This window comes from Pholcus phalangioides, unplaced genomic scaffold (assembly GCF_987345545.1).
Source record: "Pholcus phalangioides strain wild (caught in Gottingen) unplaced genomic scaffold, Ppha-v1.0 ptg000010l_1, whole genome shotgun sequence".
Taxonomy (NCBI): domain Eukaryota; kingdom Metazoa; phylum Arthropoda; class Arachnida; order Araneae; family Pholcidae; genus Pholcus; species Pholcus phalangioides.
Window position 1 is genome coordinate 5,301,155 of NW_028301603.1, and position 15,593 is coordinate 5,316,747.

The 15,593-nt window shown below is 38.5% G+C and overlaps 1 protein-coding gene across 4 annotated transcripts in view; it reads left to right on the top strand.

Moving 5' to 3' along the window:
• LOC149080791 (neuronal acetylcholine receptor subunit alpha-7-like) overlaps positions 1-15,593 on the top strand; it is a 265,283-nt gene that overhangs the window by 221,525 nt on the left and 28,165 nt on the right. For all 4 annotated transcript variants that reach the window (XM_089237471.1, XM_089237473.1, XM_089237472.1 and 1 more), the window contains exons 3-6: positions 3,001-3,045; positions 3,194-3,303; positions 3,662-3,918; positions 12,007-12,201. In XM_089237471.1, the coding sequence (XP_089093597.1) occupies positions 3,001-3,045; positions 3,194-3,303; positions 3,662-3,918; positions 12,007-12,201 (607 nt within the window). The remainder of the gene's footprint in view (positions 1-3,000; positions 3,046-3,193; positions 3,304-3,661; positions 3,919-12,006; positions 12,202-15,593) is intronic.

Genomic DNA, 15,593 nt, shown 5'->3' on the forward strand with positions numbered 1-15,593 from the left:
AGGTTTTTAACAACTGGCTGTTGCGAAGACATATTTCGGAAAGAGAGAAAATTCAACTGCCCCTGCGGGGAATCGACCCACGTCCTTTTAAGGAAAGATTGAGAGATTCTGTTCCTCTGTAGTCTTGTGGTCTAGGGCGTTCACCCGGAAAGTGAATGGACGTGGGTTCGATTCCCCGCAGGGGCAGTTGAATTTTCTCTCTTTCCGAAATATATCTTCGCAACAGCCAGTTGTTAAAACCTTCGTATGGTAGCGGAGAGTGACGTCATCCTTGTATTAGTTAATTATCAAACAAATTCAACTGTTCGCTATCCGTTATTTCAAATACACAATTTATTATAGCTTTTTTAAACATATTAACTGAAGGCTGTTATCTATTAATACCATTAAACTCATTGCCTAGAGAAAGAAAGCATGAATATTTTTTGTATATTGTTACTCTTGGTGTATGAGAGATATACTGTAGATTGTAAGTCCGTATACTACTTCTTTGTGTAATTTTTCTCGTGAGATAGCAGTCAGGATTTTTATACATGTGCAGCAATACTTCGTATAAATAAAGTTGACGTGCGTTAAAATGAATTTGCGATACATTGCCTTCCGAAAAAATATTGTTAAAGTGAAGAATATTTCGTCGAAAAATTTCATATAAACGATTTATGGATAGAATAGAATGTTTGCATGTTCGTCCCTATATAATGTTGTATGTTTAGTCTTAGTCATTTCAGTGTTTATATTTTCCCCAAACTACGAGGGAAATTTAGGTATATTAGGAAGGCTCACTGCGAGTGGGGCGTTGTCCCCCTCCTCTAAATGACGGGCCTGACCATAACTTCAGTATGACTAACTGTTATTGTTTGTTCTAACAATTAATATTCCTTTCTATAAAATTTTCAACCAATATATTCCTTGGTCTTAGCTGTACTAATTACTGTTCAGCTGAGTAGGTGGATGCTGAGCTAATAACACCCACTTCTGAAGCCTCTTGCTTCTCAAAGTACTTTTTGGCTAGTTTCTTTATATATTTGTATGTGGATGGAATTTGGATATCAGCGTGCAGGTCGGTTAGTCTGAAGTATTTTGGAGCACCTGTGAATCTCCTGAGAATAAAATTTCGATCTTTCTGGAGGTTTTAAGTTTTAAGTATTGCTTTTCTGAGTAAAAGCCCAAGCCGGTGCACGAACGAGTGTAAGGCCTAATAATTTGTTCAAGCATTATCTTCTTGTTCTTTAGTGATACATGTGACTTTGGGTAGCAAAAACGGAAACTTTCCATTGCAATCTGGGATTTTTTTATCACCTGATCGACAATGAAAGTCCACATTCAGGCGGTGTCTATGTATACTCCTGAGTACTTTGTCACTATGCTTGGGTCAATCACTTGATGTTCAATAAACAAGTAAGAATTTTGTGGAATCCAGCCACATATAAACACTCTTTGAAACATTTAATTTGACCGTACTTACTAAATTCCAGTATTTAACACAGAATTAAAATTTGCGGGTTTTACTGATACAAATTTACAATGCACAAATAACAACTGTTAAAAGTTTGAAGAAAATTTAACAATTAATCTAATATTATTGCTTGTAAAATATTAACTAATATCATATATTTTTTTTTCATGAAGCACATTGATCGAAATCAGGTCGTTGATTTTGATCGAAGGAATTGTAACAGCTTTATTTGATAGGTGACGGAAGAGGTTCTGCTTCATTGATGTCTCTCACATGTAATACAGAATGATTCTTAACCCATGGGATAAAATTTAAAAGGTGATATAAAACACCTAAACAAAAGCACTTTTGTTCATAGAATGTGTGGTCAAATTGCAATAGTTAAGGCCGTAAAGGGTGTTTTGTGGAGAGTGTGCAGAACAGCACTTCACCAAAACCATATTTTCAGATGGATTTGCTGCGATAAGTGCTATCATTCATCCGAGGGTACACAACGCCTTCAGATTGAATTGGAGTTTGTTTTTTATTGGCGCAAGGACCATCAAGGTTATGCTGCGTCAAACAATGCTCAAACGGTATAATGACTTGTGGTAGAATTTGAGTTACCAGGTTGCACCATGAACAAAGCCTGCCACATTACAATACCCTGCACCCTGGTAACGAGCATATATGTAACATAACGCGGCGATTTAAAAAACTAGGAAATGAGGAGAGTGATTCTAGGATTTTCAATAAATAATTTTTATTATTTGGATTCAGAATAAATATATTAATTTATTAATTTTCATGTTTTCTCATAAAAATGATCAAAAACATTTTGGATATTTGCGACTGAATGAAATTTTTCTTCAAATTATTTTTAGTAAATTTTCATATGATATTTGTATGATATATATGTGGTAATTAGCTCATTTAGTCCATTGAAGGGCAGACATTTTGCTAAAACCCATAGGAAGAAATGTAAACAAGTCCTCCCACTATGTGATCACCCGCCCGCTTCAAAAAAGATTTATTAAAGTGATTTGATATATTTACTCTCTTCATGACGTTTTTATTCAGGAAATTCTCTCACGACATCTTAAATCATCAGCGTTACACCACCCCTCCCCAAGGGGGTCGTGGCCAACACTTTGGGAACCACTATATCACGGTAATAGAGGCAAAGAAGAAACTCTTTGCAGAAAGTCGTATCTTAAGGGCAGTAAAATATTATTCGCCTCAGACGGCCTCTGTGAGAAGCATAAATTTTTAATAAAATTATAGAACGTGAAAAATTAGTTTTTATGAATGAATATATTTTCCTGAATGACATGTTTAGATTTACACTACATAACTATCAATCATACTTATTGTGCTGTTAACTTTTGGAGTGTAAAACACTCTTGGTTTCATACATTTTTGGTAAACACACACACACAGGAGCTACGAATTTAATGCATTACCTCATTTCACAGGGGATGAAATAATAAATTAAAGGAATTGATATTTAATAATAATTATTATGATAATAACGAATAAAAATACTGTTTTGTAATTTTTTATAGGAAGAAAAAAATCAAATAATTACAACAAACGTTTGGCTAAATCTGGTAAGTCATATTGGTGTATTTTTTAAAATATAATTTTGATACCCGTAATATGCTGTATAACTTTAAGGATAAAATATTTTCTTAAGAGGCGATCGTATTTACGAATAAAATTGTATCGCGAGATAATTCTTGTGTATCCTCCGTACAGGAGTGGGTAGACGTTAACCTCAGGTGGAATGCTAGTGAATATGGAGGAGTGAAGGATCTCAGAATACCACCGTGGAGAATTTGGAAACCAGATGTACTGATGTACAACAGGTAACCTGTGAACAAAATGAAATAAATAGGAAAATTGGTTAGTGCCAATGGATGTTTAAATTCTGTAGTGTATGATCAGGACATGATGCTTCCAAATTCACATTTTTGAGATATAAGCATCTGCATTGGCATTTAAAAATAAAAAATAAAGCATACACACAAATATAAATGAAAATATCATTCATCAGCATGTTTTTTAGCCGTACGCACGTATTTGTGTATTTGTCTCGCTTCTAATTAGTTGTAATTGGTAAGGATTTACTTTCAGATCATTAAGCCATTTTTTGGAGATATCATGTTCTGACCAAACACCGCAGAATTATTCCACTAATTAATCTACTTTCATTTTGATCCTCAGTGCGGATGAGAAATTCGATGGCACCTACCACACGAATGTGGTCGTAAGAAACAACGGTTCCTGCACCTACATTCCTCCGGGGATATTCAAGAGCACCTGCAAGATCGACATCACCTGGTTCCCCTTTGACGACCAACGCTGCGAGATGAAGTTCGGTTCCTGGACCTATGATGGATATCAGATAGATCTGCGACTGAGCTCCGAGCACGGCGGCGACCTTTCAACCTACATCAACAATGGAGAATGGGACCTAATAGGTATGGAAACAGACTCTTCTCTTTATATGACACTGAAACGGTTCAAGAGTTCAGTTGTTTTTTTAAACATGTTCCTCGTCAAGTAAAGCCTGGCACTTCACATGTTGTCAAGTGGACAGAATGATTACAGGTCTGATCAATCCAGATGCTTTGCTCCAAATGAAGATGGACTACAGCCTGCGATATCGTGGACGACTTGGTCGTTGGCAATTGTTTGATAGCTGGCGAAATAGCCCGATTGGCTGGCTGGTGATTCCAATCTCTCCGAGACCGTCCATCCCCTTGGGAAAGAGCGCAAACCATCCCAAGATGGTATCTCTGGGCGGTCAGCGGTCATGTCTGTCTGCCCGTCTGGTAATGTCAATGGCGAAATCAATAAGGACTCGTTTTGAACTTTTTGGAAGATCATCCTTCGAATTTTTCCGCGGCAAATTGTGGAATATTTGAGGTAGATTTACTGTCATTTGATAAATTTTTTAACCCACAAGCAGAACTTCACCTACATTTCAATCTTGACGTCCAAATTGATCAGACGTTTTATCATTCTCCGTAATTGGCAACCCATGCAGAAGTGTCAGGCTAGTTATGAGGAAACTCAGTTCAGTGAGACCAAATGGTTGATTGTTAACAGCACCCATTGCGTGCGTCAAAATATATACGTTATTAATTAATTTATTTTTTGTCATTTCTGTTTATAATAGCGTCTGAAGGCTCGTATGCATTCGCGTGTCATCCCTTGTCCTTGATTGGTTTTCTGAAATTTTCCATGATTGGGTACGGATGTCATGAATTATTTCCAAGTGAGCAAAGAGTAACGCTCCCTGGTTGAACGTCACTCTTAGAATGACCCTCCGTTGGTCGGCAGATCAAAGAGGCTCGAGTTGCACTGCTTGAGATTCGTATAACGAAGACTCTAATGCTGCGAGCGCAAAAAGGGTGTGCGTGAGCGGATATAGGAAAGGAAGGAAAAAATTGAAGAAATGCAATCAACAGTCAAGACGGCTAAGCATATGTAGACATACCTTCAGCACTGAGTCAAACACGATGCTTTCTTCACTGCAAGTGATCGAATGATTGGCATTCGTCCAGGATGCCATCATCATCATCATCATCATTCTTTGGTGTCCCAATCGGGAAAAGCTTAGGCAAATTTTGCCCATTGCTCTAACACCAATTAGTGTAACCATGTAAAAATAGTGTGAACATGTAAGTATGAAGAAGTATGATTCTGTGAAAATTTCCTCAAAGTTTTCACAGCGTTGGGAAAGAACGGCATAGAGTCTATTACCATTTTACTGAATCCCTATACGTGGGAAATAATAGAAAACCGCAACCGATATAAATAGGTCATATCAAAATAATTGAGGGCCTGCTCCTGTCAGCGATACCCTTTTTAAGAAAAGGAGCAGAGGAGGTCTCCCAGGGATATGGCCAAGAACTGAACAAGAAGTTATTGGGAAAAAAACACATGAGAGTTCGTCCAGGATGCCAACACCTGGCAAATTGCGAATAGCTGCAACAGTGACTGAGATTATGGTAACCAGCTATCCTTCAGATTAGAGGAGTGCTAATAAACGAGGCTATTGATATGTCCCTACATTAAAGAAATTTCAACACAGAAATGATACTGAAGGTCAGGGACGGCCCTATGGCCTTGCGACCCGTGCCGCTGCAGAAAGGGCATCAAATCAGAGGGAAAGGAAAAACCAATCACAAAAAAATGGGAAAAATATTTTATCGGCAAAATTGAAAATAATTAATGTATTAGATGGCATAATTTGCAGTTAAAGATGTATAATATATATATATATATATTTTTTTTTTGCGCACACTTACCGTATACAAATCTAGGGACTATCACAAATGTGGGGCTTATATACCGGAGGAGTAACGAAAAGATTTCTCGCCACTGGTGGAGGTCAAGCTATGGAAAGTGAACACAGCTCCACGCATCTTGTGTTCCTATTTTACACTTTAGTTCATGTTCTGCGCGTATAAAAAAATATATTTTGGTGTGTTTTTCCACCTGTTAACTCGGGGTCCATATTTTGTTTTATACCCGGCGTATATATATATATGTATTTCCCTGCGGCTAAGCAATTTCTCTTGTCATCGTGGAGAAAGCGATCAGAATATTTGGCTGCACAAGAACGTCTTTCGAAAGTGATGGAGGGAGTCGCTATAGAACTTTCCGAAAATGAGAAACTTTAGCAGCCTCTGAGACTCCCTCGTGGAATTTCTTTTCGGGATGAAAAAGAAAAAAAGAAACCCCCCCCCCTTTTTAATATGCATAAGGAACTCGTACTGTTGTAGAAGAAAGTTGCATATAGAATGCCTATTTCTGACAGGAGAACGTCTTCCCGATAAAAGAAAAATCCATTCCCTCTTTTACACTTTTTTCACCCTCCCTCACAGAAGATTTCCTGAGTTTTTCATCTTTGCTTCTGATAGTACATGTTTAACTTCAAGTACTTTCACAAAATAGTTTTTTGAAATATCACACACAAGCGGACTTCAATCTTGATATGGAAAGTTCCATTATTCATGTCATTTCAAAATCAGGACAACCGCTGGAATTGTGTTGTTCTTAGAGAGACCGATATAGCATTGCTTCTCCACCTTTCAAAATTATTTTTAAGGAGTTGAAAAAGATAGTGGAATGTATAGAAGATCAAAATCTAAGTGGAGCTAAGTGATTCAGATTCGAAAAGTGAAGCTGAGTGATTCAAGTTCTTAGTCGCATTCTAAGGTATAGCGTATCCTTGCATGCGAACTGCGGATGTCTTCAGGAAACTAAAATAACTCAAGAACTTTGTTTTAACCCCCTTAAATGCGCGGCTTTGCATATGTGCAAAGGGTCTTTTAAACGTTCCTTACAGCAGCTAGTTTGAAGATAGAAATTCAGAATTGCTTTCGTACATAAGCTGAAGTCATTTTCTTTCAATTTTATGTTTTGAATTTGCTGGTAGGTGTCCCAATTAACGACAATAACTCTCTGCTTGTTGTAGAACATGTGTGGCTATGATTTCGATAATTTGTTAAAATTCTGTTTTTGTGTTTCTTTTTTTTTACGTAGAAATTTGCAACCTGATTTTTTTTCCTTGCTATACAGTCTTCCCTCAGTATTCGCGGGGATTACGTTCCGCAGATGACCGCGAATACGGAAAATCCGTGAATAACACAAACCATGATTTTTTTTTTGCTTTTTTTAGACATGTCGTTTATATCTGCTTTGTGCGGCAGAAGTAGAAGGGACGTGACGCCCACTGATTCCCGCGATGTTTTCTGAAAAAAAAAACATCCTAAAGTTTGTTATCCGTTTTTTCTTCATTATAGTTAATTTGTAAGATTAGGGTAACTTCCTACACGGTCCCGCCCCTCGACTGAGGCAATGGCTAAACCTGGCAAACTTCGATAGGCCCTTGCGATTTTTCTGTTTTAAAGAAAGTGTATGGCAACGGGGCTTCCTCTTCCAACTTTCCTACACGTGAAAAACATACCATAGATGAGTTCACATTTTCATGGAAACAATCCATTGCCGATTTAAACTTACGAAACCCATGCGCTGTGTTGCATAATGAACTTGTCTTGGTCATCGTACCGTATCTCTTCGGTTTCAGGAGCAGTCAGTTCGATAGATAGATAGACAGAACCGCTCACAACCCCCGGACTGATGCAAAGCACCCTACTTCCGTTACCTCAAAAGAGGCAGAGTTATGTCGGAAAAGTTAGCAAAGGTTTATAGTGGTGGCTCTCCTTGGCCCGTGCTCGCAAGTATCGAATCACTCACGTCGTTCTCCCCACGAAGGCAGCCATCAACTCGGTGACTGAAATGGACAACTGAACCCAATGATTAAGGAGAAAAATTGCACGCACGCCTCACATAAGAACCTTTGATTTCGAAAGAAATTTGGGAAAGACTTGTGGGCAAGAAGAAGAAGCTGGCATGTTGAAGTGGGAGAGATTTGAGAATGGTCTTAATATACAATGTATATAAACAGCACCACCACTGTGACGGGAAAAGAAGAAACAAAGCCTCCGTCCACAGCGCTGAGAAGTTTTGTTTCCCTTTCCTTTTACAGAATATGCAATATACACACACAGAAAACACACAGAGCCTCCACTGAAACGTGAATAACCAAACACAGCCTCCGTTTGCAGTGCTGGGCATTCACATTGGAATTACTCACATTCATTACAAAAATTCCCTTTTTTATACTATTGGGAATGTACAAAAACATAACTATGAAGGTAATGCATATTAGAAACAAATATCTCTATGAGGTCATATAAATATTCAAGGTTACGAAAGAGTAAATTCGATTAATCCCTTCCTGTCAATTTCTGAATTTCCGAATTAATTCTCAGACTTTTTCCATGTTCACATCGTTGAAAGTTCCTCCGTCCATCTGTTTCATTAACGTAGCAACATGTTCCATAACTTTTAAAGCTGAATACCGTAGAAATGCACGTGTCGTCTCTTCGGGCACACATTATGGCTGAAAGTTATTCCAATGTGCGATGTTCCCATCTTTATACCTTTCATATTTCCAGCAATGACACTAATTCATCCATGATTTTAATATGTCTCCTGCATCTGGATATTTTTCGAATACCTGCACAATCATCATCGAGTAATGTGCATAGCGAGCCATAAATGTTCACATAACATCCAAACAAGCGAATTAATGCTAGATGCGATGCCGTCTTGATTCATGGGTCCAAACGGGCACAGCCCGGATGTCTCGAGAGAACGCACAAAAATAATATATGGGTGGAATTTTCGAGAGTAAGCATGCTGCAAATTTGCCTAGTAGGGCCTCAGAAAAATCCCTTGGGCCGGGTGCCCACGATGCTTTTAAGCCTCGGCTCTGTCTAGATGTGGAGTTGGAAGGCACATGATGGGCTGAAAAACTCGAAAAAACTTCAGGAGTGATATTTAATACAGTTATTAACACGTGCAATTTGCATTTCGTTCCGATACGAAAACTAGCATTGCAACGGCGTTTCCTCAGAAAACTGAGAAGACCACGAATATGAAATCCACGAAAACGGAGGACCGATTGTAATTTGAATACCCCCCTCCCCCCAAACACACACACACGCACAGTAGTCATAAATATGAAAAGTTATATTACTTCAATACATATTTATTTCATATGCGATTTTACGTCCTCTTTATGACCCTGTGTAAACAGTGCAATCCGAAATGGGTTTTTCTAACGATTTTTCATACGTGTCAGTTGATATGAGAAAAATTACCACAGCTCGGAAAACAAAATTCAGCATTTATCGGTTGAGAAAATTACTGGCGTTTATAGTAAAGGTTTTCGTTTGCATCTCTGATCACAAGTTCGTACATTCAATGATGGGGGGGGGGGGTATTAATTTTTATGAATATGTGTTCAGAAATACAGTCATTGGTGAATAAGTTATGACACATTTCAAAAATTCTGTTTTCACTAAATCTTGGTATAGATAGGCTTTACGACAAATTAAAGAAAAAATAGTACAAAAGTTCAATCACAGATGAACCCGTAAAATTACGCATAATACATATAAATTGCGATGCAAAACAATCTCTTTTAATTACGAGCATCCTTTGTAGTTCGGCTACAGATGAGACTTTGAGCAGGATTGGAACATGGGCAGATGAATGGAGCATGACGTCTAACGTTGACAAGTGCGTGGTCGCTCATTTTGGTTCGAACAACGCACGGTTCTCTTACGAGTTGAATGGTGTCACTATCCCGGATGCAACTAGGGTCACCGATTTGGGAATTCTTTTTGACGATCGGCTTAGGTTTTCTGAACATTGTTCAGCGGTGGTTAAAAAAACGAATGGAATGTTCGGTTTTATTTTCAAAAAGGTGCCTTCGCGTTCTCCTAAAGTCATTCTTCCGCTTTTCCGAGGCTTAGTTCGTCATGGACTGGAGTACGCTTGGGGTAAATCGAGAAGCTATCCATACTTAGAGTACGGCATCCCATAATAAGCATTCTTTATGAGCATTGTACAATATTTCATCATGTGTATATATTGTTTGTAACTGCATTTTTAATTGGGTTGCTGTATTTTTGAAATACATGACATCCATATTTGTTACGGACATCTTTTTCGCAGCGACTTCGCTGGACATTTTGCCTGTTGTGGCGTTTTATTCGTATTTTCACCACGAGATCAGAACATGGTCACCGCTCTGTCCCACAAAGGGACTTAAGCAGCTGGATTGGCCCATGTTATGATATTGGTCCGCTCCGTTCTGTGTAAGAGCAAAAAGAGGGAAAAATCGCTATTGGTCATGCTGTATTGTGCTGGTTTTTTATTCTAATATTCCAGGAAGTATGAGCATTTGAAATAACAATGTTTATGCTTGCGCGAAAGATAAGTTTCATCCAAGTATAGGTTGTTGCTGTTGTTTTTCGTGAATACGTCTTGTAAATCATTTGACGGTACTGGGAACATTCGCAGAAAGATGCGCATTCTTCAATGCCCATATCTCACGAAGTACTCAACGCAAGTCGAAATCATTAGTATCGTCACATGCCCGTTGCGCATTCAATGATATCATTCTGACTTTAATATCTCTACCCGTCTGGGCACCGGACCCTCTGCCCTTATTCGTGAAAAAACTTTTGCACTCCATCCTTTTTGAAAAATGCGCAAAACAATTCAAAAGGGTATCATCGTCAGATGCACGTTGTAAAGGCGCATTTGACGATATCGCTTCGGTTCCGATATCTCTTTCCGTCTGGATACTAGGCCTGCTGCCCCGATTCCTAAAAAAAATGTTTTCCGCTATATCTCGAACACTTCACAATGAAAATAAACAACGTCGGTATCGTTTGTTAGCCGTTTCAAAGCTAAAGCCGATGATAACGACATAATTCCATTACGTCAGTACCTACCACGTGATACGAAGGCCGGTTGTATCAATTAAAATTAGACAAGATTACGATTAAAATAAAGTACTTAACTCCAGTTTCATTACCATCGTTATTTAATCCAACATTCATCACACTTCTTAGAATTTACATAATCATTTAATTACGCGAGGTGGCAAGTAGTGAAGAGGAAGGAGTCAGTAATTAACTTACCGCCGCCAGGCAGGGGTGTCCGCGCACTTCGAAGTTTCTTGTCACTCTGTCTCTGTGTTACGGCTTCTTCCTGAAAGTCTCATTCTATCTCGCCAAACACCTTATTGTGCGCCAACCGACACCCTCTTGTGCGCCAAAACAGCGTAGTGTTCCCACATAACAACTTGCAGTTACGGTTAAATTGAGCAGGGAAATTATCACAATTTATTTCCCTCTATCACACGCGATTCAAGGCACAGAAAACGTATTCAAAACTTGCGTCTATGACACAGCCGGGTCTAAGACACATCCTACCCAGTTGGAAAAGAAGATCGACGTTTCTGAGGACTGGTATTCGCCGGGATGTTTGAATTCAACAATCTGGTGAAAATTGGGAAATAACAGCATAAATAAGGGGGAGAAGCGTTGTCCGTGATTTTTTATGCTGTTTTTCCCCCAGCTTTCCTCCGATTTGGAATTCGGGTATCTCTGCGAATGTTGCACGTGGAAAAGTGTTTTTTTTTTTTTTTGCTTCGGTCGAGACAGGGAAACAACTTCATAATTGGGTTTTCAGGGACATTGCGCCCGATTCAACTAAACCAGAAACATAGAGAGACTAAAACTAAAAACTGTTGCAGAGAATTTCATCTTGGAATAATCGAACCTAAAAATTCGAATCGAAACAGCGGAGAAATTGAAGAAAAAAATATCTTAAAATGCAATCGAAATTGAAACTTGAAGCAAAAACTTGAAACTTCAAATTAAAACATAAATTGAAACAAAATAGAAACCAAAATTTGGGGGTGAGTATTTATATTAAGGTATTTCTCAAGTATCTGTTATTAGTTTGGCCAAATATGTCCTTGTTTATGATTTGAATCTTTATGGAGGAGTTTTATTTCGTGTTTTGGATATTTGAATCAGGGAAGTATAAAATACATTTTACCTGATGAATACCCAGTTTTTCAGGTGAAACTCTGTCTGATGCTGTGCAATTTTGATTATAATTCGTAGGAATGCCCGGCAAGCGGAACGTTATTGTGTATACTTGCTGTCCAGAGCCTTACGTCGACATAACTTTCTACATCCACATAAGGAGGAGGACACTATATTATGGTTTCAATTTGATAATTCCTTGCGTCCTTATATCTTCCATGGCCCTGTTGGGATTCACTCTGCCGCCAGACTCTGGTGAAAAGCTCACATTAGGTAAGGACATGGTCTTATTTTCACACATAAATGAAAATTAGTTTCACTCAATATTTCGGAAATAAAAAAAGACTTCAAAAGAGTGTTGAATATCAAACAAATTTATAAAAAGTCATTGAGCACATTGTTCGAGCCATTCAAATCCCATTCATTTTTTTTTTGCACTTAGTTTTACAGCACATTATAGTCAGCAAGGCACATTGCACATGCATATTGCATATCTAGTTAACTTAATTTGGTTATTGTGACGCATACGAGATTAAATTTGGATTTTGGTCATAGATAGTTTTCACGGTACTTCTACGATGATTAGCAACCGGGATACAACACTTACGTTGAGGGAATATCTCTCTCACTGACTTCATAATTCAATACCAATCTGCACGCGTGACTTCATACCACGCATGCTCGGTGATTTAAGGCTACTTCATCCTTTTATCCCCGTACATATCAAGAGTTAACGAGCTTTCGTTGTCCTGAGTTAATGATCCGAAATTCAGACTGTCCAAGGAATTACAGAACTGGAGCCTGGATTTAGTCCGTAATGATATAAAGAGGATATTACTCCCGTAAGCTTAGTGCGTTTACGATTATCGAGACAGAGAATTAACTAGGGTTTATACACCATTGCTATGACCAGAAATATCAAATTCTTTATTGAGATGTGCGTTATTTTATTTGTTGTAGAGATATTTTCGTTGCATGCAGCGTTGTTTCCAAATTCTTGGTACTAACGTTAGAGGGTTGAAAAAAAATAGAACACAACATACAGCTCATGCTCGAGGCTCAAGCTATGGAGGCTAGAGAACGTCACTTGCAGTGTTATCCAAAAATATAGTTCTGAAGAGTAATTTCAATCTTCTCTATACTTTTAACGGGTAGTTTTTCAAAAAGAAGACATTCTTTTACATGAAAAACAAAAAAAATTCTATTGAAAAAATTAAGAATTACCTGAAATTTGAAGGAGTATTTTCACTCCTCAACAAAATTTGGAGGAGTGAAATTGAAATTTGATGCGTATTGGCGAACACTGGTTAACTGCTGTATCATGAAATAATGAATGCAGTAGCAAAAGCTTAGAAAACTACTACGGAAAGTGCGGCCGCCACGGAGGATCCTTAGAGACCACCTGAATATTTCAAGACACAAGTCACTTCTCGCATGGTGCCCAGCCGCTGCAGATTATTTCAGGAAAAGAAAGTTCCTTCTTTCCATAACGCTGGAAGGTTCCGGAATTTACCACGCGTATTGACGGAAAGCCCTTTTGATAGAATTTGTAATTTCCTTGCATTTCCGTCCGCAGCCCAGTACACGTAATGCATATCGCGATCCTCCAAATTCGTGTAGGCACCAATTTAGTCAATAAACCACAGCATAAATGATGGCAGTTTTTTTGTTTTTTTTTTTGTTCTTGGGAAGCACCCTCTAGTAGTGTAAACCCTCCAATGTTTGTACCATGAATTGCAAATATAATACGAATAGCGAATGTAATTTCACAGATTTTTCGTAAACGTCTGTCTATGTTTCACTTACCAAGGCTCAAATTATCAGTAGAAATGTTTTCGTACAAATGAAATTTTTATGTAAAAATTGCATATTTTCAACCTACAGTGATATGCCTGTAAAACGGTACGAAATTTTCTTTTTTATGAATCAGATAAGACTAAACTAAATCATTGTTTAGAATTTTCACAGTTAAATCAGCGAACCGAAGCAAATATTGATACAAGGAAAACAGAACGCAAAAGAAAATTTTATCAATGAATTTGTCCGTTTTACAGAGATTTCACTGTATACAGTCAAACCTCGTCATAAGAACACGCGGTAATAACTAACTGATACTTATCATGTCAGTTGAGCTCACTCATAAATGATGTAGAACCTAAATGTGTAAGTAACTGCTAAAGTTCTCGGGGAAAGTTGTAGATTGCCCGCGTCATTTGTCATCAATGGAATCAGCGGGACACTTGGTTCGTTTGGCGATTTTTGTCCCATATACCAGGTTCTTATACAGATTCTTATAACGTACGGTTGACAAACTCACGGGCCATCAAATAAAATGCACATCGATCAATCAGAACAGAGTAGCACATGAGGAGGCTGAAAGAGGCATAAAGCCACGTTTCTATCACTTCGTCGGCGTTCGAGCTGCAGGACCAACCGCAAAGTGGAAGTCCCGCTTGCCCAGTTGCTCATAAAGAACAGTCACCTCACACAGTCATATATCTTATTACGAGAGAATCAACTAGGGAGTGCCCACATTCTCAAAGTCTATTAATCATTGCTCATGGTTTAAGCTGTGCATATCATCACCATTTTGCGACCGCTTTCGGTCGTAGCCCTCTTTCCCTTCGTAACCTTTTTCCGATGTCCGTAATTTCGCATTTTTAAATTCATCGAAGCCATTAGATTTTACGACGAGTTACAGTTTCTCACGATCTTCGTCACTCTGTCAAAGTTTCACGCATCTCAGTGGTCATTTTTTTTTACCATACTTATTTTACTTTCCTGACGTGACCAGAACAAAATTTATCTTATTTTCAATTGGTCGTTCGTTTTGGCTCAGTTCCACGTAATTAGTCCTTAGAGGAATCAAAAGAAAAGATAAGAGAAATGGTGAAATTCCTTGAGGAACATCCTAAGAAGATAAGGGATCCGTCTCCTCCAGCTCCTGTAACTCCGGTACCAGCGCCGTTAAGGTGATCACCGCGTCTTCACCCTGACAGTGCGCTGGTGGCATTGTTTGCAAGCAAGGAGCAGGATGAATCCCAAATCTAATTAATGAAGTCCCGGAGAAATTTTAAAAGTGATCACAACAGTGATCAAAAGCGAATTAGACAGAGTGTATTGAACTCAGTAATGGGGTGCTCTGCCCTTCTGTCATACAATCTTTGATCAATCAAATTTCTGATCGCGCCTTTTGCGATATGATTTTATACAACTTTCTATGATTATTTATTATCCGTGCCCGTTGCACTTTGATTTTAACTTGATTAATTTGATTCTTCGATTTACATAATTTTGGATTTCCTTGCACTATATGTAATCTTTGACATATCAATAAATTTTGGTTTTACCGGAGATGCCCTGGTTCCTCCCCCCCCCACCCCCCGGGGGGGCGAAGTGCTTACATTGCTTCTTGCGACAGAGCCTGGGTGCCTCGCGGTTTCTCCAGCTCCAGCTCTAAAAATGGAATAATCGAATTCAGTACCCACCCAATAAAGCAACTTAGTCACCTCCTGATGATGATATGATGATAATGTCTACCACTGGTGCCGGGGAAACATTGAGGAAAATTAATTCGTACCGAAGGCGGGTCTTTGCCTGAAGATCTCTCGCTTTTAGTACCACATATCGTTGCAAAAACGAAATGGATTATAAAAAAAATTACT